Source organism: Mustela nigripes, chromosome 11, assembly GCF_022355385.1.
Source record: "Mustela nigripes isolate SB6536 chromosome 11, MUSNIG.SB6536, whole genome shotgun sequence".
NCBI classification, from domain to species: Eukaryota; Metazoa; Chordata; class Mammalia; order Carnivora; family Mustelidae; genus Mustela; species Mustela nigripes.
The window spans coordinates 16,237,012-16,264,554 of NC_081567.1; the positions used below are offsets into that span (position 1 = coordinate 16,237,012).

Below are 27,543 nucleotides of genomic sequence, written 5' to 3' on the forward strand. Positions count from 1 at the left end.
GAGCGTTGATGGCGTTTGCTCGTAAGGACCCCAGGAGGAGCAGGGAGAAGGAGGAGACGATGAGCTCAGCGGGAGCCCCGCCTAGTGCGAGGTGCTGGGGTGCGGTGGGGGGTGGCTCCGCGATCAGAGCTGGGGAGCCAGGCCTGAGCCAGAAGCAAACAGATGTTTGCGAGGCCTCCTGCAGGGCCCGTGCGGAGGGAGGAAGCCTGCAGAACGCGGGTGTTTCTTTTACAGACCTTACCCCACCCCCCGCCCCCGCCGCCCCCACGATCTCCCGAGACAGAAGCTCCCAGAACCTCGGGCTCGAAGAAGCTTCCGGCAGAGGCGGTTCTCTCCGCCCCGCTCCGCTCCTCTCCGCACTGGGAGAAGCGCGCTGTCGCCCGCGGACAGGCCCAGAGCCGGAAACCCGCTTAGGAAGGTCCCGGCGACCACCGGTCGCGTGAAATTCCCGAGGGCGGAGGGGCGGGGTCGGCGCGTCCCGCCTCCGGGCCGCGGCGGGGCTGAGGCCGCACCTCCCAGCGCGGCGGGCGGTGCGGGCCCTCGCGGGCCAAGGCCGGCCCAAGGCCGCGCTCCCGCCCTGGTCGCCGTCGCGGCCATTTTGGCTGAGGGCCGGAGGACAAAGCCTGGGGACCCCGGGGAGGCGCCATCGGGGCTCGGCTGCGTCGCAGGACGTTCGCGCGCCGCGTGGCCGCCATTCCCGGCCGCCGCTCTGTGCCCCTGCGCCCGCGGCTCTCGGTCTTTCCCGGGGGCCCTCGGGGGGTCGGCTGCTGCGGCTTCGGCCCGGCGGGTCCACGGACCCCGGCTCGGCCCCACGGGCCCCGGCCCGGCCCCGGCCATGTCGCCGCTGCGGACCCCGCTCCCCGCGTGGGAACCGGTCGGCGCCGTGAGCTTCGCGGACGTGGCCGTGTACTTCTCCCCGGAGGAGTGGGGCTGCCTGCGGCCCGCGCAGAGGGCCCTGTACCGGGACGTGATGCGGGAGACCTACGGCCACCTGGGCGCGCTCGGTGAGGCCCCGCCCCCTCGCCCCGGCCCCGCCCCCGCCCCGCCCAGCCTCCCGGGCGGCGCCGGCCGTGGGAGGCCCGAGGGCCCGGGATCCCGGGGCGCGGGGGGCGGCCTCCCGGCAGCGTGGGCTTTGCGTTCTCCTCCTCCAGGCTTCCGAGGCGCCAAGCCAGCTCTCATCTCCTGGGTGGAGGAAGAGGCCGACCTGTGGGGCCCGGCGGCCCGGGATCCGGAGGCGGGAGCGTGTCCGCCCGCCGCGGACGCAGGTGACGTGTTGGGGACTGCGTTCCCGGGGACCGCCTCTGGGCCAGAGCCGTCCAGCTGCCCTCGGCCAACACCCTCCCTGCGCCTCCCGTTCTCCCCTGAGTTGCCTTCCCCGCTGAGGTTTCCCGGCCGGCCCCTGCCTCCCTGCAGGGTTCGGCCCCGAAAGGGGCTGCGAGGGCGGCCCCCGCCTCCGCTCGCGCGCAGGACCTGGCGCACCTGCCTCTCCGGCGCGTCTGCGCCCCTCTGCTCTTGTGGCCGCTCTGCGGGGCAGCTCCCCTGCACTCCAGCTGCTCTGCCGCCTCTTGTGTTTCCGGACCCTTCGTCCCGTTGTCGTTTTGTGGGCGTCTCCTTTCTCCGGGTTCCACTGTTTACTTCCTCCGGTTTGTCCTGGCGCTGTAGCCCTCCCTTGAACTTGTCGGTGCCGGCCGCCTTCCTGCCTCTCCTCCACTGTTCCCGCTGCCCGCAGTGTCCTGAGACCTCCACGCATCCTCCGTGACCCGGCGGAGATGTCCCCTCTGCTCCGATTTCCCCAGCTCAGAGGCAGGAGGTGCCTCTGCCTTCCTTCCGTCATCTCCAGGTCTCTTCTGCCCTCTGCAGCCCAGGAGAAGGTGCCACTCCCAGCTTCCCTGCCTGTCCCCAGCCGAGTCCCAGGGGCTGCAGTGGGTCCAGAAGGTGGCTGTGTCTAGAAGGCCTTTCTGTCACCATTTGAGGTTTGGCCTTAAGGACCAGGGTAAGCCAGGGTCTGAGCTCTCCCCTTACCTCCCAGCAGGTTCCAGAAACAAAGAAGAGAAAAGGCAGGGAGAAGGGACTGAGGCCCTGGGGAAGAGCCTTTCTGTGGAAGCCGGGCCTCCTGGACTGAAGGCTCTAATGCACAGTTCTTCTGCCGGGCTCCCTTATAGCGTGGAGCGGCCGTCCAAGGCACCTCGCCGGGGTCGCCCCCGACTCTGTGCCCACCCCCCTGTCCCAAGAGCCGACCAGCGTCATGGCTGCTCCATGTGTGGGAAGAGTTTTGCCTGGCGCTCTACGCTGGTGGAGCACCAGTATACGCACACGGGTGAAAAGCCCTTCCGCTGCCCGGACTGTGGCAAGGGCTTCAGCCAGGCCTCCTCTCTGAGCAAGCACCGGGCCATCCACCGCGGGGAGCGGCCCCACCGCTGCCCGGACTGTGGCCGGGCCTTCACCCAGCGCTCTGCCCTCACCACTCACCTTCGGGTCCACACGGGCGAGAAGCCCTACTGCTGTGCTGACTGCGGCCGCTGCTTTAGCCAGAGCTCTGCCCTCTACCAGCACCAGCGGGTCCACAGTGGCGAGACTCCCTTCCCCTGCCCAGACTGTGGCCGTGCCTTTGCACATGCGTCAGACCTTCGGCGCCACATTCGCACGCACACAGGCGAGAAGCCCTACCCGTGCCCAGACTGTGGGCGCTGTTTCCGGCAGAGCTCCGAAATGGCAGCCCATCGGCGTACCCACAGCGGTGAACGCCCCTACCCCTGTCCCCAGTGCGGCAGGTGCTTCGGCCAGAAGTCAGCCATGGCCAAGCACCAGTGGGTCCACAGGCCCGGTGCCGGGGGACACAGGGGCCGGGGTGCCAGTGTGTTGCCTGTGCCTCTGGCCTCCAGCCAAGAGGACCTGGACCCACCTGTGAGCTTCCAGCACTACCCAGAAATATTCCAGGAGTGTGGGTGATGGTCTCAAAGATGTCCAGGCAAAGGGTGGCGATCTAGACATTGCCTGAGGCCCAGGTTGGGCTCAGGGGCCTGAACTTCTGTGGCAGTTCTAAGGAGGTCCCAGAATTCCAGGCAAAAGGTGGACCTGGGGAATGAGGACCCTTTTCTCTTAGGCCTTCACAAGCTTGATCAGCTGCCACCTTGCTCCCTGTGGTCCCAGACCCTAGACACCCCTCTGTTCCGTGAGGGCTGAGCTAAGCACGTGCACAAGACCTCCACTGTGGGGAAGAAAAAGCTGGTTTCCCACTTAGACACGTTAGGAGGATTGAGGGAGAAGGGACGTTTGCTGTATCCATTGTCTTACTGCCGGAGTTAAAAACTGATGGCCACGAATCTGGCTTGTAGCAACCTTTCACAAACTCTTTTCGGTCCAACCAACATTTAAAAATGTTACAGATCATGGTTAAGACTTAAAAGGATATTTCACACAAAAATTCAGGTTTCTGGCCTCTTTGGAAAAAGCCAAGGATTTGGCAACTTGACCTGAGCTCCCACAAAAGCACAGTTGGCAGGAGGTACCGGGCAGCTGCTTGGCCTTCCCGGCTTGCAGCCAGCGTCAGCTGGCCCTCGTCCCCTCTTGTCCTTGTCCTGGTACAGCAGGCCCTCTCCGCTGGCCATTTTCCCCTTGTTTTCCTGACCCGTTGGGCTCCTGTAGTCATTTGAGTTTGCAGACTGGTGGACAGCATTGGAGAGAAGGAAAAGCAGGCTTTACTTCAGATGTTTGCTTGTATCACGTTCTCTGGTTTACAAAGTCTTGTCCATCAGATCATTTTGCCCTTGTAACTGCCCGAGGAGGGAACCGTGTAGCTGGGAAAGGACAGCCCAGTCAGGAAGAGGCTCCCAGGGCTCTCTTGTTTTGCGCCAAACCGAGAGGTGTCTCTGCCACACCACGGTAGGACTCTGGGCTGACGGGTAGTTCCTAGTTTTGAAGACGAAGGCTCTCAGTATGCCCTCCAGTCCTCCTCGGGCCTCCCTGGGACAGCCCTAGCGCTCAGGCCTTAGCCACCCTCCACCCAGCCAGAAGAGACTCCTCACATTTTGGAACTGGAGGAGATCTTAGCTTTTCTATCCTTTTGCATCTGAGGACTCTGAGACTGAGGAAGGCAAACAACTCGTTCAAGGTCACATGCAGAGTGAAACTCCAGGGTTCTTGGTTTACTGCGGTCTTTGCCACACTACTCCTGAGTCCCTTGCCCGTGTCTCAGCCAGGGTTCTGGAGGCATCTGCTCCCTCCCTACGATGGCTCCCAAGCAATGAACCTGGACTAGGGACAGAGCAACCCAATGCCAGTGAAGCCCAGTTCTGAGATGACAGAACAGCCACATAGTAAAGCAAGGCAGGGGAGCAGCCAGCCCGAGAGGAGAGTTCCAGGGCAAGTAGAAGCAGAGCTTCCCTCTTCTCTTTTTACGTATTTCCTCGTGAACAAGGAGGGACAAGGCCAGGAACACTTGGGTTTAGTAGCCAAGGGAACGGCTCATCTGTATTCCCAAGCCGGGTCCCTTGTGACTCCATTATTCATCAGCACCCAGTTCCGCTGTGGTCAGAGTCCAGCCCTGACCCGCTGACGAAGCAGCAAGCCACAAGCACACTCGTTCCTGCCTCCCTCACCCCCTCAAGGAGGGGCTTATGTCTTCTGCGGGTCTGTGTGCACCTGCCTTCACCCAGCTGTACCCCATATCCTGTCTGGCTTACCCTAGGAAGAAACCAGATTTGCCAACCCAGAGAAGCTTCTAAAGGAAGAGGTAGAAAATTGGGGGGAAAAGACACTGTTCAGGTCAAATGACCAACTGAATTGATAACAATTTAATCTTCAAACCTGACCCCACCAGGACCCGGCTTACCCTAACATTTACTGGGAGGGTTGGCTCAGGTGCCATCTTGTCACAAGGGAGACATGCAGTGAAAAGAAGCACCTTGGCAACAGGAACTACCCTTGCGCCAGCTTTTAACTCCCTAAAGAGAAGCCAGGGTGCCCTTCCCTTCCCCCACGCTCAGCACTGCCCGGGGAAAGCCCAGCCTGTAACACCAGCTGTCGAATTCAAAGCCATATCTGGATCCTGCCCTCAGCTCGCCAATTAAAGTTACCATAATTACTACTTTTCTCCAAGTGCTTTGAAGTTTTCAAGGCTTAGGGCCCCCAAACCAGACCGAGTTTCTCTGCTTCCTGTCCTTGTGACCCGTCTTTCTGCCTTTAATGGACTTGTGAGTGTCAAAATCATGAAATGCATCATGAAACTCACTTAATCGTGAAATTAAGTGAAATGCTTAAGCCTCAGCCTCACTCCATTCTCAGCTCATTTCCTGGCATGGACACCCCCACCAGAGATGGGGCTCCCTTTTCTCTCTGCTACCACAGGTCTTTAAAGGCTAAGACCCCAAAGCACTTTAAGCCAGGAGAGGGTTTTCCTACTGTTCCCTCGGTGCATCAAGAGAAATGCTTGTCTGGAAAAAAACAAAACAAAACAAAACAAAACAAAAAAACAAAAAACGATTCTGCATAAAGCTCTTGTTGCTGCCAAAAAAATAAATAAATGCTTGTGTGAACCATAACAAATGAGCCCCATCCACATGGCCAGATTGAAAGGTCAAAGTCATGACCACATGACCCATTCCTAACTAATCTAAGCCATGTAAAATAAGGGCAAGTATTGATTTGAGCTTTTAAAGACCCCTAAACATTTTTTTAAAGGATTTTATTTATTTGAGAGAAAGCACAAGGGGGACGGTTGGGTGGCAGAGAAGGAGGGAGAACCAGGCTCCGCACTGGGTAGGAAGTTTGATACGGGATGTGGGGCTCCATCCCAGGACCCTGAGATCATGACCCGAGCCAAAGGCAGATGCTTAACCGACTGAGCCATCCAAGCACCCCAACACTCCTAAACATTTTAAAATATTTATGTCTCTCCAAGAACAGAATGTATAAAGATGTTTATGACCCAAAAAAGCAAAAGCCTGCTCTAGGCCAGTATTTTTCTTTTTTAAAGATTTTATAAGAAAGGGAGCACAAGCAGTGTGGGAAGGGGCAGAGGGAGAGGGAGAAGCAGACTCCCTACTGAGCGGGGAGCCCAATGTGGGGCTTGATCCTGGGACCTCAGGATCATGACCTGAGCTGAAAGCAGGTGCTTAACTGACTGAGCCACCCAGGTGCCCTTAGGCAAGTGTTTTTCAAAGTGAGGCCACAGAATCCCATTCAGTAACTTTAAAACATCACCAGCTCCCTGGGGTCTATATCTGGACTATTAAATCAGAATCTCCAGGGATGGACTCTCATACCTGGTAATGATGCTCTGAACAAAATGTTACACCCCAGCTGCTTTTAGTTTTGCAAATGCCTGAGGTTGAGGTTGGAAGATGAGCCATATACAAAGACTCCCATTTTCTTTGTTCTTCTCAAAGGGGCCTGTGCCATGGTTGAGCTCTTGCTGGGTACCTTAGATCTTCTTGACTATACTGGGGTGTCTCTTGTAGCATCTGACAGAAGGTCCCTTAGAGGGCTTGTCTGCATACAGGGAAAGAGCTGTTCACGCAGGAGTCCCCCTCACACCGAGGACCTTTGTTCAAGTGTCAGTCCATTTGGCCAGACGAGAAGTCTTGTCTGCACATTGAACACCTTGGCCTCAGTGCCGCCGCACACCAGGAATAATGCGGCGGACAAAGTGGCTGCCCAACTGAGCTTTTCCTCACCAGGACACGTGGTAGAATAAGGTCAGTGGACTCGCGCCTCGAATTAGCTGGTGCTGGCTCAAGCTGGAGCCTACATCAGAGGATTCCCTGGTCTTGAGCCTCTCATTGCAATGGGTGAGTGGCTGGCAGGCCGGTTGTTTCTCCAACCCACTGCGTGGATAGTGCTGGAGGAGGCTGCCCGAAGTCAGCGACTCGTCTGCTCTGGGCACTGGGAAGACTGGTTTTCCACATGGCAATGTGGGTGCCAAAGCAGCCTGCAGCCTTGGCCTGACCTCCACTACATGTGGGCCTCATGGAGAGGGCTGCAGGCAATAGGATGGGGGTCAGAGCTGCGGCTGGAGGCCTTGCCACACACTGCGCTCTCCTGTGTAAATCTTCTAGTGGGTTAGCAGGTTGGAGGTCAGAGAAGAGAGTCTCATGAGATTTTTGTTTCTCATTTGTGTGAATGCTTTGGGAATGACCAAAGGGTGCTCCAGGCCCTGCTTCTTCCGTAGTCCGTGCCCTTGTGGGGTGTCCTGCCCATGTGGGGCCTCTAGTGCTGGACGGTGTGAACCATTCTTCACAGAAGGCTTTAGGACAGACAGACAGGGGGTGGGAGACAGGCCTGGAGCTGGAAGCTGTTCCTCTGCAGGGGAGGAAAGTGCTCCTGCTTTATTTGTAGGAAGGTAATTGTGATTCTATGTGTAAGCCTGTTTTCTCTGAGCTCCTACTACTTGCAATTCTCCAGATTCTTGTTATCTCTTTTCAGGAGAGTGGAAGGTGCCATCTTTCCTCCTAAACCAGTTTCTTTCCTTCATTTGTCTGAGAAGGCAACGAGAAAACAGTCCTGGCCTCTGCATCACGCGCACAGCGAGAACTTGGCTCATCAGTGGTCAAAGATCGCTGCCAAAATACCTCCAGCAGCAAGAGTGAAAACCGGGAGAAGCATTGTTTTTCCAGAATCACTTTCCCTGATTCACCGCTGCACCAAGGGCAGTGCTGCGGAGGTTTCCTCCTCCGAGCTCCCGTTCCAGCCGGGGCTGGAGAGTGCTTAGCGCCCTCAAAGGCCAGAAGTTTCTCTGCTTCTCCTGAGCTTCACCCCCTCACCTGGAAGTAAGTCCCATAGGATCCCTGCCTCTCCGGGAGAAAATCCAGGAACCGGGGACTAAGGCTCTCATCGGGGAAGGTGGGAGGGACGGGCGAGTCGCGGAAAAGCCAGCCGCCCCCCCAGCGGATCGGCCCCGCGGCCCCGGGAACCGCGCGAGAAAGGAAAGGGCTGGCAAAGGAAGCGCGCGGGAGCCCGGGGGGCGGGCGGAGGGTGTCCCCCTCCAGATCCCGGGAGGTCAGACATCGGGACAGGTAAACGGGGCCGGAGAAGGTGGGGAACCCGCGGGCCGCCCGCGGGAAGGGAGACCCGGGAACCCCCCGCTCAGCCTTCCCGCAGGCCGCGCCGACCGCCGGGTAGGCGGAGCCGGCCCGCCCTCCCCGCACCCAATCGGAAAGGCGCCTCGTGCTCCCCGGCGAGCCGTTGGTGTAGGGAGGAGGCGGGACGACGAGAGGACGAGCTCCCCGGCCAATCGCTGTGCGGACCGGGAGGTAGGGGCGGTGCCTCCGGAAACCGGAGGCGGGGCTGTTTCCTTGGCAACGATCCCAGCCCTCGCAGCGGGGGGGAGACCAGGAGGCGCGGAGAGGGAGGGGCCGGGGGAGCGGGGGGTGGGCGCGCGGGGGAGGGGCGGTGGGGTTCGGGGTGGGGCGGCGCAGTCCCCGACTAGGAGCTCCAGGCTGGGGGGTACGGCCGGGTTCCCGAGGCGCGGCCAGAGCGCGCCCCCAGGCCCGGGAGGGGAGGGGAGCTAGACGCCGCCCCCGCTGGCGCCGGGAAGCGTCGCTCCTTCTCGCTGACCTTGGTCTCGCTTGTCGCCTCGCCCTTGGCCATAGGCGCGGACGGACGCAGGGCCCGGGACGGACAGACAGGCTCCCGGGCGGACGGAGACCCGGGGCACAGCACACCAACCACCCCAGCTTTTCCCGCCGGCTCCAGGGCTCCGCGTCATTCCCCACCTCCCAGCCGGGGCCGTCCAGCCCAGGGTTAATGCCAACGAGTTTCCACCTCCAGCCGCTCCTAGAGAGGCCGCGGCGCGAGCCGGCGGGGGGAACTGGCCTCGGACGGACACTTCCTGTGCGGGGGTAGGGGGGGAGGGGGTCGGACAGCCGCAGCCCAGCCGGGGCCGGGGGGGCCAGACGGCGGGGTCGCGGGCGGGGAGCGGCGTTCGGGGGCGGCAGGGCGAGTCGTGAAGACCCTCGCCACCGAGGCCGCGACGCACGCGGGCTTTGGAGGGCCCCGGGGCAAGGCGAGACCTTGGGGTGGGGGCGGGGCCGCGGGTAGGGGAGGGGCCCGGCCGGCCGGAGAGGCCCAGGGTCAAGACGTCCGGCCTCGGGGGCCCGGGCTGGGCGGCGGGGTCCCCTGGGCGGCGCTGAGCGGGCGAGCGGCGAGGGCCCGGGTCTCAGGGGACTCCGGCCCGATCGCAGGATCGTCCGCCATCGCCGCCGCCGCCGCACTGGGAGCCGGCGGGGATGGAACGGGAAGCGTCGCCGTGGGGCCTCGAGCCCGGGGCTGTGCAAAGCCCCGACGAAGTGGGGAGCCGCGAAGGGTCCCTCAAAGGTGAGGGAGGGAGCGCCTTCCGAGAGCGTGCCTGGGAGCGGGAGCGGAGCGGGGGCTGTGGGCCGTCGGGGCGGGGGAGAGGGGGGCTTGGGCACCTGGGGCCGGGAGGAAGCGAGGGCGGGGACTGCACGTCCCGGGTCCGCGGAGGGGGAGGTGGGAGTTTCAGCACCTGCTCTGGGGCCAGCGACCCTGCTGCGGGAGGAGGGAGTCGTTCGTGGCAACCAGGGGTGGGACCGAGTGACCTTCCAGGCCCCACACTACCTGGATTTTCTGTAATTCTCTGATCCTGCAGGCAACGTGAGTGAGAATGAGGAAGAAGTGTCTCAACAAGAAGGCAGTGGGGACTATGAGGTCGAAGAGATACCCTTTGGGCTTGAACCCCAGAGCCCTGGGTTTGAGCCACAAAGCCCTGAGTTTGAACCCCAGAGCCCCAGGTTTGAGCCTGAAAGCCCAGGTTTTGAGTCCCGAAGCCCTGGGTTTGTGCCCCCAAGCCCTGAATTTGCACCCAGAAGCCCTGAATCAGGGTCTCAGAGCCCTGAGTTTGAAACCCAAAGTCCTAGGTATGAGCCTCAAAGCCCTGGGTATGACCCCAAAAGTCCTGGATATGAACCCCGGAGCCCTGGGTATGAACCCAAGAGCCCTGGGTATGAACCCCAGAGCCCCGGGTATGAATCCCAGAGCCCGGGATTTGAGTCCCAGAATCCCGAGTTCAAAACCCAAAGCCCTGAATTTGAAGCTCAAAGTTCCAAATTCCAGGAAGGTGCAGAGGTGCTTCTGAATCCCGAGGAAAAGAACCCCTTGAGCATCCCCTTGGGAGTCCACCCCTTGGACTCCTTCACCCAGGGGTTTGGGGAGCAGCCCACAGGGGGCCTACCCCTAGGGCCACCTTTTGAGATGCCCACAGGGACCCTGCTGGCCACGCCACAGTTTGAGATGCTCCAGAATCCCCTGGGCCTGACAGGGTCCCTTCGGGGTCCAGGCCGGCGGGGTGGCCGGGCCAGGGGTGGGCAGGGCCCTCGGCCTAATATCTGTGGCATCTGCGGGAAGAGTTTCGGGCGGGGCTCCACCCTGATCCAACACCAGCGCATCCATACGGGTGAGAAGCCCTACAAATGTGAGGTCTGTAGCAAGGCCTTCTCCCAGAGCTCTGACCTCATCAAACACCAGCGCACCCACACGGGCGAGCGGCCCTACAAGTGTCCCCGTTGTGGCAAGGCCTTCGCCGACAGCTCTTACCTGCTTCGCCACCAGCGCACCCACTCTGGTCAGAAGCCCTACAAGTGCCCGCACTGTGGCAAAGCCTTCGGCGACAGCTCCTACCTCCTGCGGCACCAGCGCACCCACAGCCACGAGCGGCCCTACAGCTGCCCCGAGTGCGGCAAGTGCTACAGCCAGAACTCTTCCCTGCGTAGTCACCAGAGGGTGCACACAGGGCAAAGGCCCTTCAGCTGTGGCATCTGCGGCAAGAGCTTCTCCCAGCGCTCGGCTCTCATCCCCCATGCCCGCAGCCACGCCCGTGAGAAGCCCTTCAAGTGCCCGGAGTGCGGCAAGCGCTTTGGCCAGAGCTCGGTGCTGGCCATCCACGCCCGCACCCACCTGCCGGGCCGCACCTACAGCTGCCCCGACTGCGGCAAGACCTTCAACCGCTCGTCCACGCTGATTCAGCACCAGCGCTCCCACACGGGCGAGCGGCCCTACAGGTGCGCCGTGTGCGGCAAGGGCTTTTGCCGCTCCTCCACGCTGCTCCAGCACCACCGGGTCCACAGCGGGGAGCGGCCCTACAAGTGCGATGACTGTGGAAAGGCCTTCTCGCAGAGCTCCGACCTCATCCGCCACCAGCGCACCCACGCGGCCGGCCGCCGCTGACCTGGGGCCCTGCCGGGGGTGGGGTGGGGAGGCGGTGGGCGGCGGAGCCGGGGCCCGGGAGCTGGAGAAATTAAGAGGGAAGAGGGGGAAGGCCGGGGGAGGATGGAGGAGCGAGGCCGGGGGAGGAAGGTGCGTGCCCTGGAGACCTCTGGCAAATGCGCTCTGAAGAGGGGTTGGAGAGGGGCCAAGCAGGCAGTGGGAGGTTCTGGGAGAGATCCAGAAAAGAGGTCAGCAGAGATCTGGCCTTTGGCAGCAGCATGGCCCTTGGTAGGTGCCTGGCTTGGCAAAGTGCTAGGCAGGGGTGGGGGGGGGGAGGGTTACCTAATTAGAGTGGGGTAGCTTAGATGGGTAGTACCCAGACCCTCATTGAGTCAGGAAGGGGTGAGGGTAGGTGGGGTGGGGAGTGGGGCCCTGGGTGGGGGCTCCTGCCTCAGCGCAAACCCCAGCTCCCTTGTCTTCCTCAGGCTTTGGAGCCCCTGAATTTGAGTTCAATAAAAACCTTTATGTGATAAAAGAGACTTGTCCTTAAAGTGTGTACATGGGCAGTGCCCTGGGCAGCGGGAGACACCCAGTGATAGCTACACAGAGCCGGTGAAGCCATAGGGACCTGTCTGGGAAGGGCTTTTATGCTCCAGGTGTCCCTTGAATCTTAAAGTCTGATGCTCAGGAGACACGGCCTGCCCGTACATCCCCAACTTTTGTCTCCTGCTTTGAAGCCGGCACAGACACAGAGGGAGGTCAGTGTAGGAGGTGTGAGAAAGCTTTTGACTTTGTGGGATATCCCTTTCACCAAACACAAAGGGTGTGTCCTGGTCCAGAGGACAGAGCCTGTCTCAGCCAGGCATCGAGCCTGGGCTCCATCTCTCGGGCTCTCTCTCCGTCACTCGCGCTCCCGGCACCTAGCCAGAACCTCGAGTCCTCCGGGCATGCAGACCCTGAATGACCAGAACCACAGAGAGTGCCTGGAGTCCCGGCCCCACCTGTAGGGGGCACACAGGGGACCCAGTGAGAGGATCTGAGGACTCGAGGCTTTAAGACCCACCCACCAAGCTGGGCCTGATTTGCCACACCTCTGCCTCGTTTTTTAGGACCCCTGGCCCTACTGGTATCTCCCTGTCCCACCCCACCTTTATCCTGATTCTCTTTCCTCTATGAGTCTCATCCTCCTGATACGTGGCCCTCAGGAAGGAACGGAGAGTTGGAACGTGCAGTGAATCTGTGGGATCCTGGGGTGTGGCCTGCCTTGACCTTGCTTGAGTAGGACAGGCCACACCTTGGGGAATCACCCAGCTGCCGGGAGCATCCTCAGATGAAGGCCTACAAGGGCCCAACGCCCTGCAAAGATTGTTTCATGCCTTTTCAGGGATAACTGACCTGCTTAAAGTCACTCCGTGGACAGAAGGCAGGTGAGACGTTCCGACCACATCTGCCTGGCTCCATCAGTCCCAGCGACTCGGCCACACAGGCAGAGGCGAATCAGGGCTCTACAAGGGGTCTCGGGCCTCAAATCCTCGAGTCACCCCAGGCCCACACCATCCTCGGGGCCTTATAACTGGCCAAGAGCAAATAACTTCTCTAAGGATGTTTCTTTCTTTCTTTCTTTCTTTCTTTCTTTTAAGCTTTTATTTATTTGACAGAGATCACAAGTAGAGAGGCAGGTAGAGAGAGAGGGGGAAGCAGGCTCCCTGCTGAGCAGAGAGCCCTAGCTTGATCCTGGGACCCTGGGATCATGACCTGAGCCGAAGGCAGAGGCTTTAACCCACTGAGGCACCCAGGTGCCCCTCTAAGGATGTTTCTGTCCAGCCTCTTATGTTCTGCAAGCTCTGAAAGGAGCCTTAGAAATCACATAGTTTGGGGCGCCTGGGTGGCTCTGTCAGTTAAGGGTCTGCCTTCTGCTTAGGTCATGATCTCAGGGTCCTGGGATCAAGTCCTCATTGGGCTCTCTGCTCAGCTGGGAGTCTGCTTGTGTGCACTCTCTCTGACAAATAAATAAAATCTTGAAAAAAAAAAAGAAATCACGCAGTTCAACACAGTTTGGTTGTGTTTGGTAGTGCCTTTTTTTTTTTTTTTAAGATTTTATTTATTTGACAGAGAGATCACAAGCAGAAGAGAGGCAGGCAGAGAGAGAGGGAAGCAGGCTCCCCTCTGAGCGGAGAGCCCGATGCGGGGCTGGATCCCAGGACCCTGAGATCATGACCTGAGCCGAAGGCAGAGGCTTAAACCACTGAGCCACCCGGGCGCCCTGTGTTTGGTGGGTTTTTTTTTTTTTTAAGTTTTAATTATTTTTGGAAGTAGAACATTATTTTTCAAGTAAAATTTCTTGGTCTTTTAAAGATCCGTGTAAACTTTATGCACATTCTCGTATAGGTACCCTACTGCATGTAATTTCAAATATTAAAATATTCCACATTTAATATAGTTCATGTATGGAACTACAAATGTTAAATAGAAATGCATTTGACTACCAACATATTACATTTACTTTAACATTTATTTCAATTATACAATTTAATTTTCATAGTTTGGAGGTGATTTTTTTTCACAGCTCCCAAACTTTTTTGAAGGCCACTGAAAGCCGGAAGGCCCCCCGGGCACAGCCTAGAGTGCTTCATTGATGAAGTTGCCTGTTTGCTACTTAGGAACCTTGGTTTTAAAGCAGGTTGCAGGGGGGCAGGGTGAGGGGCAGTGCTCAGCTGCTCAACTGACACTCCCCTCTTCCACATAACAGCTCCTAAGATCCTCCAGATCCCAGGTGGAGCTAGCCCAAGAAGGGCATGCATCTTTCTCAAGGTCACGGTGAAAAACCAGTGCCAGATCTTTTGACTTGCAGTCTGATGTGCCGCTTTGACAACACTGTCCTGCCCAACTAAACTATTTTTTCAAAAAATTAATAAATAAAATAAAATAAAAATATAAATGATAATAAAATAAATAAATAAAATAGAAATAAATAAATAATAAATACTTTTGTTTATTTGTCAGAGAGAGAGAGAGAGAGATCACAAGCAGAGGGAGAAGCAGGCACCCCACTGAGCAAGGAGCCTGATGCCGGGGCTCAATCCCAGGACCCTGAACCGAAGGCAGATGCTCAAGCGAGCCACCTAGACATCCCCACAATAAACCACTCCTATTCCTCACTTTTTTTTTTTTTTTTCCTATTCCTCACCTTTATCAAGCACAAGTGTGCTTCCAAAAGTTCTAGACCTTTCGCAAGTGTTACATCATGTTCAGGACAGCTGTGAGCGATATACAATTATTATTCCCATTTTACAGATAAAGAAAAGAATCTCAGAGAGGGTAAGTGACAGCCCCATAAGGCACAGCTTCGAAGCAGCAGAGCCCGGACTCCAGCCGGTGGACTAGTTTTGACTATTTCCCAGCGATACTAAGGTGTTCCTTTTTCAGTTTGTGCCACGGGGACGGTGTTTTCTAGAGGCTACATGGCCTGTGAGAACATACATCATCTTTCTGACTGCTTGTGGATCATGTGGGTTTGGGGGTTCGTATGTTTTACATTTTCCTCCATTTTAATTTCGAATTGGATAAACACCAAGAGGTATAACCCATATAAACGAAAACTCTGGAGATCTTTAATCTTTCAGAGTATAAAGGGGTCCTAAACCCAAAGCATGTGAAGGCCACCGAATCAAACACTTATTTGGACATCTTCTCTGTTGCCAGCCCTGATGAGGGGCCAGTGTTGGTAACACAAGTGAGCAAAGACTGAATCCTGCCTTCTAGAACCTCCCAGTCTCGAGAGAAGAGCCCACACAGTCAGTGTCCTGTGTTCTGATGGGGTATTCAGTGAAGGCGAAATGGGTCATTTTGTCTAGGAGCTGAAGGGATGAGAGAAGCTTGGAAGTGCTTTGAAGTAGGAAGGTTTTTAAGGACAGAAGCGGGTGGTGGAACTGGACAGGTGGAAAGGGGTAGAGCGTTTGCGAAGACACAGGCGGGGAAGGATACATAGGTATTTGCGGTCGGGGGCTGTTAAGCGAGTCGGGATAGAAGACTCCTGGGCAGGATCAGGGCAGGTTCCTGAAACGAACCTCCCAGATTCTCTGTGCTGTTTTGCTCCCACCCGTGATGAAAATAGTCCCACTTTGTGTGTGCGTCACAGAGCAGCACAGATGTGAGAGGCCCCTCCCCACCCCTCTCCAACCTGCTATCTTGCTTTACCCTCTTCACAGCCTCCTCGACACCCGGAAGCCCATTTCTACCTTTTCACTCTGCTTTCCCACTGGGGTGATGCTTCCTGGGGCAGGGACTTGTCTGTCATGTTCATTACCATGCCCTTGGGACACAGAACAGGCCCTGACACAGATCTTTCAGGAAATACTGCATGAATCCATAGGAGCCAACAGAATTCGGAAACCTACAGATAACTGCGTACTTTTAGCATTTCTGTGCTATTCCTGCCCTTTAGAACATTCTTTCCCCTTCTCTCTGGGAAAACGGGCCTCACTTCTTCGTTCCTGAGGTCTTCCTTAAGAGCCAGCCCCATGGTTCCCTGGCTGCTGGACCAGAAGGGGGTTGATGAGGTTGAAGAGGCCAGCAGGCTTTGAAATACGGTTCTGGGCCTTGTGTGCCAGGCTTGAGAACGTTCGTTTACTCCCCTGTACGCAGGCGGCAGCCATCAAAGGTCACTGCTTGGGAGACCACAGGTTGCTTCTCAGCGTCCAGTGCGGGACCCAGAGAGCCGGGCTGAGAATTACCCCGTTGCTACCCCTAAAACCACCCCCTTCCTGGGGGTTCTACTGACCACAAGAGGGCAGCATCGAGGAGCGGGACCCACCCCCTCTTAAAGGTGGGGGCCTCAGGCTCAAGCCCCACCAACTGTTATTGTTGTTTTTTATTTTTTTTTTTATTTTTTTTTTAAATTTTATTTATTTTATTTGACAGAGAGAGAGATCACAAGTAGGCAGAGAGGCAGGCAGAGACAGAGGGGGAAGCAGGCTCCCTGCTGAGCAGAAAGCCCGATGCGGGGCTCGATCCCAGGACCCTGAGATCATGACCTGAGCCGAAGGCAGCAGCTTAATCCACTGAGCCACCCAGGCGCCCCTTATTGTTGTTTTTTAAAAAGACCAGGAAGGGTGTGCTCTCGCACCTTGAGGAGTTGTCAGTGCCTCTGCAGATCAGTCTCTGAGCCTTGTCATAACAACAAAAGAAAAAAAAAAAAGAGGAAAAAAGAGCTGTTTGGGTCCCACTTAGAGAGAGGGTCGAGAAGGAAATATTCATTTCCTTGATCCAGGCTGAAATGGGGCACCAGCACAAACACATCACAGAGTTGGATGGATTTTCACATTTATTGGGTAAACAGAGGCAGGCACTGTGCTTGGTGCCGGGAGCCGGGTGGACAGACTCCACCTGCGCCTTGAGCTCATAGCCTCCCAGTGGGGGCCGGGAGGGGTCACGAGGCATCCGGGGTGGGGGGTGGGGGGGTCGGAGCCAGGGGACGGAAGCCCGGGGAAGCCCGAGCCTGGACGTGGGGGCAGGGGTCACGGGCGCCCCCAAACGTTTTCTCAGGCCTCTCGCAGGCACCCTCACTGGCCGCTGAAACTGCGGCAGCCGCCTGCTGGGCCTGGCTCCGTGGCATCTCCAAGGTGAACGTGACCGGTGTGGCCCTGGCCCCCACGGAGTCCACGGTTGGGCTTGAGGGAAGCACATTAAGTAGCAAACAGGAGCCGCGCGGTGAGGGGCGTACAGGCGAGAGGACGCTTGTGCAACAGGAAAGGAGAAGCCCCTGGGGGGTGCGGGCAGGGGGCTGCCCGGAGGCCATTCTCCCGGAGCGGAGAGCCAGGGACAGGGCCCGGGAGGAATGCTCCAGGCAGAAGGAGCAGTCTGGGTGAAGGCCAGGAGCTCGGCTCCTGAGAAGGCCGGTGTAACTGGAGCTCAGGAGGGGAGGTGGGGAGTCTCGGAGGAGGCCGGGAAGGCAACCCTGGCGCGTTAGGGATATTCTGCGGGTTCTGGAAGGCGTGGGAAGGACGCCGGCGTCCAGCCCCAGAGCCAGGGGTCTGCGGAAGCACTGTAGTGGCTCGGATCAGGTTTGCTCTCTGGCGGCAGACGGAAAGCTGACTGGAGTCCGGGCAGGAAACTGCAGGTTCTGGGAGTCTGAGGCCTCTGGGGACATCCAAGAGCAGGGGGGTGCGAGGGCCGGTCGCTAGGTCCTGAGATGACGGTTCTTCCAGATGTAGATCGGGTATCCTCTTCCGGGCAGGGTACTAAGAAGGACCGGGGGAAGCCAGAGCCAGCTGCCCGGGACACGGCCTGCCCTCTGTGGCCTGCCCGGCCGTCGCTCATGAACCCTGACCAGGAGCCGGCAGAGCAGGCAGCCAGGAGGGAGCTCTGTGTTCAGGACAGCGACACCGAGGCCTGGGTCGGGGCAGTGACTTGCCCGGAGACACACAGCGAGACACAGGTCGAGGCAGAGGGACCCCAGTCTTCCGAGTCCAGTCCTGGGCGCTCTGCGTCGGGCCTGGGCCTCAGTCTTTGCCACCTCCGTCCTGGGCTTCCTCCTCGTGGAGGGGCTCCAGGCAGCCCGGGTCCCCAGCCTCGTCCATGGACTCTGGCTGGTCAGAGGCTTCTCCAGGGATTCCGCTGGAAGCTTCCGCAGTAGCCTCCATCTTCTCCTTCAGACTGCGTTTGAAGAAGCCAAACTGCAGGAAAACAAAACCGGAGTGAGCACAAGGGCCACGGAACACTCTGGACCCCTCGGCCTCGCAAAACATGAAAGGGTGCCCATGGCTGTGAGTCACGCGTGGTGCCCGCTCCAGGGCTGCGGCGAGGCGTCTGCCACACCGGCTTCCTGGCAACATGCCGAAAAGCTGAATGCTCAACAGTTCATTCTTCAGGCTCGTCAAAGTGTCCTGGACCAATATTTGGGGCGGGCGGGCTGACAATATCCAGTGACACTAACAGAAGGGCCTGCGCTGCCGTAGCGCTTAGCGCGGGCCCCGTACTCTCTGTGGAAAGCTCAGAACATACACGTTCTTCTTTTTTCCCCAAAACATGTCTGTTCTTTGGCTCAGCCATTCCAGCCCCAGCAACTAATTCTAAAGAGCTTTTGGACAAGTGCGCAAAGATGTGGGAGCCAAGAGCCTTTTTCAGTCACTGTTTAAAACAGGTAGATATTGGGGCGCCTGCCTGGCTCAGTCCATGAAGCGTCTGACTCGGGGCATGATCCCGGGGTCGTGGGATGGAGCCCTGAGTCAGGGTTGGGGGTGTCCCTGCTCAGCGGGTGTCTGCTTCTCCGTCGCCCTCTGCCCCTTGCCCCCTGCTTGTGCTCTCCCTCGTCCGGCTCGCTCTCAAGTAAATAAATGAATGATCTTTAAAGAAATAGGTAGAGATTACAAATAATCGACACGTTGATCAGTGGGGATCTCATCAAAGAACAGGCAGGGCATCTGGACAGCGGCAAAGCAGCGCAGGTTACAGAGCAAGAGGTGGATGTGAGCGTGCTCGCGCGGAGGGACAGCAGCACAATACTCCGCGGGAAACCCAAGCCCCCGAGCAGTTTATATGGGATTCTTCCGTTTATGTTTTCTTTTCTTTTCCTTAGATTTTATTTAGTTATTTGAGACAGAGAGAGAGCGCACAAGCAGGGGGAGCAACAGCAGAGGGAGAGGGAGAAGCAGCAGACTCCCCGCTGAGCATGGAGTCCAACGCCGGGGCTCGATCCCAGGACCTCGGGATCATGACTTGAGCCAGAGGCAGAGGCTTAACTGACTGGGCCACCCAGGCGCCCCTCTTTTATGTTTTCTACCTATATACACAGACGCTGACTTTTTCCCTCTGCCTCTCTCATGCTCACACGTATACGCACATTTAAACAACAAAATTAGAACCTGGAAGAACAGAAACCAAATGGTTGTTAATGACGACCCTGGGGGAATGCAACAAGAAGAAACTGATTTTCTGTGCTTTTCTGGAGGATTTGAGGGTTTCGTACGGAACATCTGTCCTCCAGCATTCATCACCTGGCGACTCCTTCAAATCCCAACTCAAACGCCTCCTCTCCTGGGAGGCCTTCCCGGACTCCCCCAGCCTAAGTGAAGTTCCAGCATACAGGCCTTTGAGTGGAGCCCTTATCATGTGTGCGCCTGTCTCTGCCATTAGACTGGGAGCCCCCCCAAGTGCGCCCGTCTCCACCATTAGACTGTGAGACCCCCCAAAGGCAGGGACCATGTCTGTGGTATGTCTCTCTGTGTCCCAGGGCCCGGCCCTTGAGTCGTGGGCGCCCCCTCCTTCCCTGGGTACCGAGTCCTGGTGGAGGGATTGGGGGGAGTCTCGTTTGCTCGTGGGGCCTCAGGAGCCTTATCTGTGGAAGGAGGGAGTGGGCCGAGGCCTCCTTGATCTTTAGCGGTCCTGGACCGTGACAGTCTCTGCCCTGACTCCTGCGAACCCCCTTCCCCCAGGCTGGCTGTCTAAGGCAGGCCCGCGGCTCCCAGAAGCTCCCACCTTATAGAGGACGGCGAAAATCACCAGCAGCACCAAGAGTCCTCCGATGCCGCTCAGCACGTAGACGTAGAGCATTTCCTTCTCATAAACGATGTCCACCTTCATGAGGACCTGCAGGCGGAGAGCTGGGGGCATGAGAAGGCTCTCCCACCTCTGACATGCTTGTGAATGGCTAGGTCTTCGCGGCTCTGGTCGGGGCTGCCCCACACTGCCAGGCTGGCCTGGATGCCTCCCTCCAGGGAACCCCCACCCCCACACCACCCCATGCAGCCCCCGGAGCCAGCGGGCAGACATGCGCATGACCCAGCGCATGACCCAGCGGAAGCCCTGATGTGGCTGTCTTGAGGCCAGAATGAAATGTCAGAATCTCGGCCCAGTATGCCAAACCTTCCAGAACCTGGCTGAGGCTTACCTAATGAGGGGCAGCTTCCCTTCCCTGCTCCGAGCTTCCCGCTCTGCAAACCGCCTGGCCACCCTCTCGCCTGGGCGGCCTGAGCCCCCATGCTCGCTGCTTGTTCTGCTTCGAGGGCTTTCCTGCCACGCTCCGAGTGGGCACGGGGTGGGTACCCTCTGCTGAGCTGCCGTCACACGGATCTCTGCCTGACGCATCTCATCAGACGGGTGACCTCATAGCCTGACTGCGTGCCCACCGGTGGTGGCAGGGAGCCCTCCACGGCCCTCGCCAAGACCAACCGCTCTGACTGCCTGGAAGCTCTTCCTTCTGGGCCCAGCCGGGGACCTCTGGCTTCTGCTCTAGCTCCTCCAGCTCCGCCCCCGGGGCTCTGCAGAGCCCTCCACCCACCTCTGTTCCTGGGCTTCTGAGAAGCTAGAGCCTTACCTGGGCCAGGGAGGCGTTGCTGCCGTAGAGGTGGAAATGCCTGCTGCTGTTGAAGGAGACCGAGAGGGAGCTGCAGAGGCTGAACACGGCGGAGGCCTGGGGAGGGCCGTGGGAGACGTCAGGCCGGGAAAGCAAGGACCAGAACCTGCTGCCTTCTGCACCCCACCTGACTCAGGGGGAGAAGCTGAGGACAACGGGCCCTGGTGGGGAGGGCCACGGGGGCTGAGTTCTCCACTGGAGCCTCCTAAGGGGCCACGCCCCGCTGCTGGAAGGAAATCTTCCCTACAAAGAACCCAGAAGAACCACCCATAGGCCCAGGAAAGCCGCCTGGCAAATTTCAAGCAAATCACGGATGTCTTTCACCGGCCGCTGTGAAAGGATCAGGGCTTCGCATCCGGTCGTAAAGAAAAATGTAGGAAGCCCATCTGGTGGGGAGCCCGCTGCTTCTCCCTCAAGCCCCCCGACCCGCTGCACCTGTTGCAGCAGCTGCTAACCTCGATCTCCCCCAGCAGCTCCACCTTCCCGGTCACTTGGACGAGGATCTCCTCCTTGAAGTCAAGTGGACAGTGGAACTTGGCTCTGAGCAAACAAGGCTGCCGAGAAGGAAGACAGCGGGGCTCAGAGAGGCCCGTCTTCCCACCGGCACTCGGCCGGCCCCCACCCAACTTCTGAGCCCCCAGGCCCGGACCTCAGCCTCGCTGGGCAGCCTCTCCAGATCCTCACGATAGCAGGTCACAGGAGGGTCCTAGGAGTGATGAGATGGGGTCCTCGCTTAGTCCAGAGCACAGAGGGGGGGACGCTGGCCCCTTAAGGCCAGAACGTGGCCTCCCTCTCCGTTCCTCAGATCCGGGGCATCCCGGTTCACCCACTGGCTCTTGGCAGGTTCGGAAATCACTGAGCCCAACAGGGCGCATCGTCCTCGCTCCCTTCCCACACGTCTGTAGCCGCCTTCGGAGCTCACTCCCACCATCCCGAGGGCCCCTCCTTCCCCTGGGCCCCGGCTACTTACCATCTGCACAGTCCACTCCTGTGTGATGGGCCCCTCGCTGTGAGGCCCCGGCACCCCAACCACGGCCTCCAGGGCGGGCACGTTGTGGTCGTAGACAGAGGGCTGAATCCTCACCTAGGACAGAGGACATGGGACAGCAGAGCCCTAAATGCCGGCCACCCCTCCAGAGGCAAGCTCACTGGCTGAGGCCTGAGGGCCTGCTCTTCGCCAGGCGGCGGGCAAGGACAGCTCGTCCTCGAAGCTTGCCCCTGCGGGCTGCATGTGCCTCTCTGCCTTCTCCGAGGGCAAACCTTCGAGGCGATCAGCTGACTCCCCAAGGAGAGGGCAGCGCCCCCCCCCATCCCCGCTGCATGTTCCCACAGAGCTCTGCGTCCCCAGCAGGACGGGGTCTGTCTGTCCGGGGGCTACATGCTCCATGAGGGCAGCAGTTGTGGCTCCTTTTGCCGACGACTCCCTGCTGCCTGACGCACTATCTAGCACACAGCGGGCTTCCAGAAAAGTCAGTGTTCGAATGCGTGCCAGAAGGAGGGGCATGTACCACTGTCACACAGAGGTCGCACAGATGCGACAGTTGTTTGCACAATGCAGGTTGGGAAGGACTTGCTCTGGGCGTTGGACTGATTGAAGAAACAGGGCCTGAGTGCCCTTTAGATGAGAGGGCCAGCTTGGGCGAGGGCTGGAAGATCCAGAAGCCGCTAAGGAGTAACTCAGGAGCAGCACCACGGAACGGCTCAGGGAGGCCGAGCAGGGAATCTCAGAGCCAGTCGGAAAGGTTCTACCACGGGTCACTTGGCAAACATTTGCGGACGCTTGAAAAAGATCAGGTCCATTAAATTAAAAAGGGCTGTGTCAGAGTGGCCTTTGAACTTCACCGTAGAAGACTGAGGGGAGGGGACAGAGGAAGGTGGGGGAGGCCCCCCCCCCCCCGGGAGCAAAAATGCGGGGAGTCAGGACAGCACCAGGCGGGTGAGACCCGGAGGGAGGTTGGGGGCCTGGGCCAGAGAGGTCGGACACACGTCTGGAAAGGAAACTTGAGGCGAGACTGTGTGCCCTGAAGGCCTAAGGCCAGAAATCAGGGGACCCTCAAGTAGGCAATGGTGAGTCACGGAAGTTAGCTGAGGAGGGCAGGCTCCGGGGGGCTCCCTCACAGCAGGCCCAGAACGGAACCCAGTGGGGATAGCAGGCCGAGGTCCAAGCCGGCAGCCTGTGCCAACAGCCGCAAGAAGATGAGGGGCCAGAGTCGGAGCAGTCGTGGGGGCCAAGGAGACAAGAGAACACGGACTGGAAGTTGAGGCCGGGGCCACGCATAGAGGAAGGACAGACTCACCCAGACTCGGAAGTTTTACTTGAGGGAAAGGGTGGTTTTGAGCACCCCTGAGGTGGTGTTGGCTTAGGGGAAAGCGCCACACTTGGTTTAGAACACACTGAGACAAAGCCTCAGGAGGAAGAATTGCACTCTTAGGTATATACCCAAGAGAAAGAAAACCTGTCAACACTGAAGTCTGGGCAGGAACATTCAAGCAACACGGTCTATAAGAGCCAGAAAGTGGAAAGCACCGAGGTGTCCACCAGCAGACGAGCAGACAAATCTAGTGCGGCCCACCTCACAGTGGAATATTATCTGGCAAGAAAAAAGAGCATAGCACGGGCCTGGGCTACAGTGCGGATGACCCCGAAACCACCCTGGGAACCCACAGAAGCTTGTCACAAAAGACCCGGTACTGTAGGATTCCTCCCCTACGTGAAGGTTCTTTCTGGAATAAAGAAAATCTTCTAAAATTAGATTGTGGTGATGGTCATACAACTTTGCAAATATAAGAGTCACTGAAATGCACACTATTTTTTTTTAAGATTTTACCTACTTATTTGAAAGAGGGACAAAGAGAGCACCAGCCTGGAGACGGGCAGCGGGAGAGGGAGGGACAGGCAGACTCCCCACTGAGCAGGGGACCCCAATACTGAACCCAGACGCTGATATCAGTACCTGAACTGAAGTCAGACCCTTAAGGGACTGAGCCGCCCAGCTGCCCCGGACCGGTACGCTTTAAAAGCGGGTAAATCAGGGGCGCCTGGGTGGCTCAGTCAATGGAGCCCTTGCCTTCCTGCTCAGGTCGTGATCTCAGGGTCCTAGGATCGAGCCCTGCATCTGGCTCCCTGCTCAGCGGGGCATCTGCTTCTCCCTCTCCTTCTGCCCCTCCCCCTCATTCGTGTGGTCTCTCTCTCTGGAATAAATAAATAAAATCTTTTTTTAAAGAAGCAGGTAAATCATACGGACTGTGACTTGTATCTCATTCTATCATGACAAAAAAAAAAAAAGATGTTTGAAGTAATCCTGGTGGAGAGCAGTGACAGGCTGCAGGGGACAGAGGAGCCGGAGGGTCACAGTGTGGACTTGGGAGCCGCAGGGGGACTCAGACTGCGGGGTGGGCAGTGGTGCGAGCGTGCGGCCCCCGCGGTGGTCGCTGAATGCTGGATCTAGGCCCGGGCAGCGCTGTCATCCCTGCGTCACCGAGGGGATGGCTGAGGTTCAGGGAGACTGGTTTGTCTGAAGTGATCGGGGAGCAGAGCTGGCATCTGAGCCCCAGCTGGGCCTCCCGAGACCGGGACGATGGTGTTCCATCACCTTCCTTGGATGAGGGTGAGAACAAGCCTCAAAGCAGCCACCGCTTTGCTGGCGGACGTGTCGAGTGCGATGCAGAACACTTCACATGCATCGTCCTGGTTTTTCCTCTTAACAACCCCATAAAGTAGGTGCGATTATTATCCCCATTTTACTGACTGAGAAACTGATGCCCAGAGAGGCTAAGCAAACCGCCCAAGGCCACACAGCTTGAAATGGCAGAGCTTCAAAAAGCTTTCGGGTCTGGCTGAAGCTTATGTGTCCGACCTGGCCAGGGGAAGAGCAGAGGGAGGAAAGTGAGGAAGCAGACCCTGCTCGCACGGGACTACCCAGCCTGTCGAGCTTACAAGAGACCCCAGGTGACCTCCCTGTGGCAAAAAAAAAAAAAAAAAAAAAAAGAGCCTAACAGGAGAGCTTCTGGCAAGACAGAAAGATCACCAGTGTCCCACACTGAGCGGGGTTTAGCTAAAACAGAGATCATTAGGGTCTTTAGCAAGAGTGGCCAAGCAGTGGGCCAGGCAGCCAAAGGCAGAGCTTGAGATGCTGGAGGGTGCCAAGGTGGCCGGAGGAGCTGGAGGCATCTGGCCAGGCTGACTTGAGAGAGAGAGAGAGAGAGAGAGAGAAATGGGGTGTGGGGGGGAGGGGAGCGCAGAGGGTTTGCGTCGGTTCCCAGAGGAGCAGGGCAAGGAGAGAAGCAGGCTTCCACAGTCGCTGCGGAATCTGCAGCCGCACAACACCTGCCCAGCCATTAATCACCTCCACTTCCCAGGCACTGGGCCAAGCACCCCATGTGGAGTAAGTGAGCCACTTCACCCTCACGACCGACCCCTGCAAGTTCTTCCAAACGCCATGAGTCACAGCAGGGAACCGAGGCATGGACAGTGAAGCCCTTGGCCCAAGATCACACAGAGATCGAAGGGTAGAGTTGGGGCTTGCATCCACGCCTGCCCAAATCTTCCCCACTGCTCTGCTGGTAAAAGGACTAGTCTGCCAACCTCCTTGGGGAACCCGGAGGCATTCCCGTGACCAGCACTAGAAACCAAGCCTAGTGGCCATTCTCTGTGCAAATGGACACCTGACCTCCCCAGGGGGGAGGTCATCGTATCCCAGTGAGATGGCTCCGGCCTCTGCTCTTGTTCTACCCGGCTGGGGTCCCTTGCTTGGGGGGCCCTGCCCCAGTCTGCCCTTATGCCAGTGTGGCCTTGGGCAAAGAGAGTGTCTCTGTGGGGACTCAGTTTCTTCCACCGGAAAACGAGAATGTCCTTGGGGGAGTCGGTACCTACTTCCGTCTCAGAGGTTACCTCGAAAGAAGCCTTAGACCCCCGGTGCTTTAGACCCAGGGGGCGGCCTCTGTCTTCTTCCCTCCCATAATGAAGATTGCTGTTATAGCCCCGAGCATATGGCATTGAGAAGCGACAGATCGTTAACTCAGAGGTTAAACTCATGAATTCTGGTATTTCAGTAAGTGCTGGAATCTGACCTTTCCCCTTTAGGAGCTGTGTAACCTGGCAGGTCGCTGGACCCCTCTGTGCTGTGCATGTCTCATCTGTACGCGGGGAATGGCTACGCCTCTGCCTTCTGCGGCTCTCACGGGTTGGGGGAGAATCCTAAGTGGAGGTGGGGGTCACACAGATAAAGCTCCAGCACAGAACTTGGGTCGGGTGAGGGGTCAGGGTCCCTGACTTACATAACTGCTGCCCCAGCCACTAGCCAAGTACCCAGACTAGAGCAGTGGCTCATTAAATGTGTGCGTGAAAATCTAGGTTCTCTCTCACCCACAGACAAAGTATCCGGTGCTGGAGAAAGAGGCCGGGGAAAGTCCGCAGAGGCTGTGAGGTGCTCTAGGAAGGATGGCAGGGTGAGGTGGAGGCCACTGGATTCGCTGAGGACAGGGCTGGGTCTCCGCAGCCTCGGTCCTCAGGATGGGGCTGAAAATTGCGTGACCCCCAAGGGCCTTGTCACACAGAGGCTCATACCTGGTAGAAGTGGTTGACAGCGCGGCTCCTGGGACCCTTGGGAGTGAAGCTGACATACAGTGTGGAGTTTTCCTTGCTGTGGAGAGAGGGAAGAGCAGAGGTAGGAAGGGGAGACGAGGACCGCATCTCCAGCAGAGCAGGGACCAGGGGCCGGGGCAGCCTCCGAGGGCCTCCCCAGGGATCACGCAGGCAAGCTTTCCTGTTACCCAGTGCTTTGCTGTTTCCCTCTGGGAAGTGAGGCTCGTGGAAGGGGTCCGTCTGCTGCCCGGCCTCCTGCCGCGGGGGGCCTGGGCTGGAACCCAGGTGGGTGTGCTTTGGAGCTGTGTGCTCCCCACCACACAAGGTCCCCCTCGCCCCATGAGGGTCTCCGCTGTCCTCTGGGTCCTTTATCTCCTGCACAACGGCACCAGCCTCTAGTTTCCTCGCCATCTCATCCTTCCAGTGACCTTCCTAATGTCGCCGTCTGATCCTGCCGTCTACCTCCTCGGGATCCGCTGACAGCCCTGCTGCCCGCCAGGGTCAGGCCCCCAGCATCCCCCATGCCCAGGCCGCCCGCTGCACACCCCACACGCATCGTCCCCGCGCCCGCACACTCCCTGTTCCCCAAACCCACCCCACTGTCTGCTGCTTCCGTCCACCTACGCTTGTCTCCACTGCGACAACGTGCTTCCTCTTCCCTGGCACTTCCCTGAGCCCCTTCATCCTCCAGACCCCAGCTCAAGCCCCTGCATCTCCATGAATCCATCTCTCTTCCAACTCTCCTGGCTCTAACGTCATACCACACTTCAGACTACATCATTGTGCTTGGCATTCGCGTTCAAAAGTACCGGAGACCTTGGCTAGGTCCCTGTCCCCGATCTCCTCCCCCTGAGCCCACTGGCGAGAGCTACTCTGCTTTTTGGGCTTCATCCCCTTTTCTGTAAATGAGAAAATCCAACTGGTGATCCCCACGGTCCGTCCTGCCTTAATCTTGTGAGACTCTCTCTCTTATTCTGTGCCCACGTGACCTCGGCTTCTCCTACCTGAGTAGGAGCTCTCTGTTGACAAGAGCCGTGGTGAAGAGTTTCTCCTTCTCCCTTCCAGGTCCCTCCAGGAAGGGGCTGCATCTAGCATGCGGTTTGGGGGTCATTTAGACCCAAATTCGGACACCAGCAGCCGTGCTGCTTAGCTGTACGCCTCTGGGGGAGATTCCCCCTTCTCTGAGCCTGCCTGGTCTCTGGTCCCGGTCCGGGTCCCGTGGAGGGAGCACAGCTGCCGCACAAGGGGTGGATAAGCTCAAGCCTCCATGCACTTCCTCCTCCATCAGCAAACCGCTGATTTCAGAACTCTTAAAGGGCCTCCGCCCTTCTGGGTGTTGAAAACTCTTGGGCTTGTGGTTGGCAGCAGCTCTGATTACCCTGGGGGGGCCGAGCCCCGGGTGGGGAGGCCGAGCCCCGGGTGGGGAGGCCGAGCCCCGGGTGGGGAGGCG

General features: G+C 58.3%; 2 protein-coding genes across 6 annotated transcripts in view; one reads left to right on the top strand and one right to left on the bottom strand.

Annotated features, from left to right (window-relative positions):
- Positions 1-751: 751 nt before the first annotated feature.
- Positions 752-11,249, top strand: ZNF768 (zinc finger protein 768). Its single transcript, XM_059416051.1, has 7 exons — positions 752-1,004; positions 1,152-1,265; positions 2,030-2,941; positions 7,768-8,249; positions 8,589-8,837; positions 9,180-9,312; positions 9,605-11,249. Exons 1-7 carry the CDS (start codon positions 836-838, stop codon positions 11,176-11,178), a joined length of 3,633 nt encoding a protein of 1,210 aa, XP_059272034.1. The 5' UTR covers positions 752-835; the 3' UTR covers positions 11,179-11,249.
- Positions 11,250-16,467: 5,218 nt separating this feature from the next.
- Positions 16,468-27,543, bottom strand: part of ITGAL (integrin subunit alpha L) — a 36,264-nt gene continuing 25,188 nt past the window's right edge. For 2 of the 5 annotated variants that reach the window (XM_059414911.1, XM_059414910.1), the window contains exons 25-31: positions 26,076-26,151; positions 21,480-21,593; positions 21,159-21,215; positions 20,965-21,063; positions 20,471-20,566; positions 19,633-19,743; positions 16,468-17,831 (exon numbers count right to left, since the gene is read on the bottom strand). In XM_059414911.1, coding sequence (XP_059270894.1) covers positions 17,658-17,831; positions 19,633-19,743; positions 20,471-20,566; positions 20,965-21,063; positions 21,159-21,215; positions 21,480-21,593; positions 26,076-26,151 — 727 coding nt within the window. In that variant the 3' untranslated portion in view covers positions 16,468-17,657. Of the gene's footprint in view, positions 17,832-19,632; positions 19,744-20,470; positions 20,567-20,964; positions 21,064-21,158; positions 21,216-21,479; positions 21,594-24,578; positions 25,707-25,874; positions 25,941-26,075; positions 26,152-27,543 lie in introns of those variants that run through there. The other 3 variants (XM_059414909.1, XM_059414907.1, XM_059414908.1) reach the window with 3 other exon arrangements.

Excerpts from the sequence above, each read along its gene's own strand:
- ZNF768 (XM_059416051.1), top strand. The coding sequence starts at position 836 with ATGTCGCCGCTGCGGACCCCGCTCCCCGCGTGGGAACCGGTCGGCGCC. Across the intron at positions 1,005-1,151 it reads CGGCCACCTGGGCGCGCTCG|GCTTCCGAGGCGCCAAGCCA; the intron begins GTGAGGCCCCGC and ends CTCCTCCTCCAG. Across the intron at positions 2,942-7,767 it reads CCCAGAAATATTCCAGGAGT|TAAGTCCCATAGGATCCCTG; the intron begins GTGGGTGATGGT and ends CTCACCTGGAAG.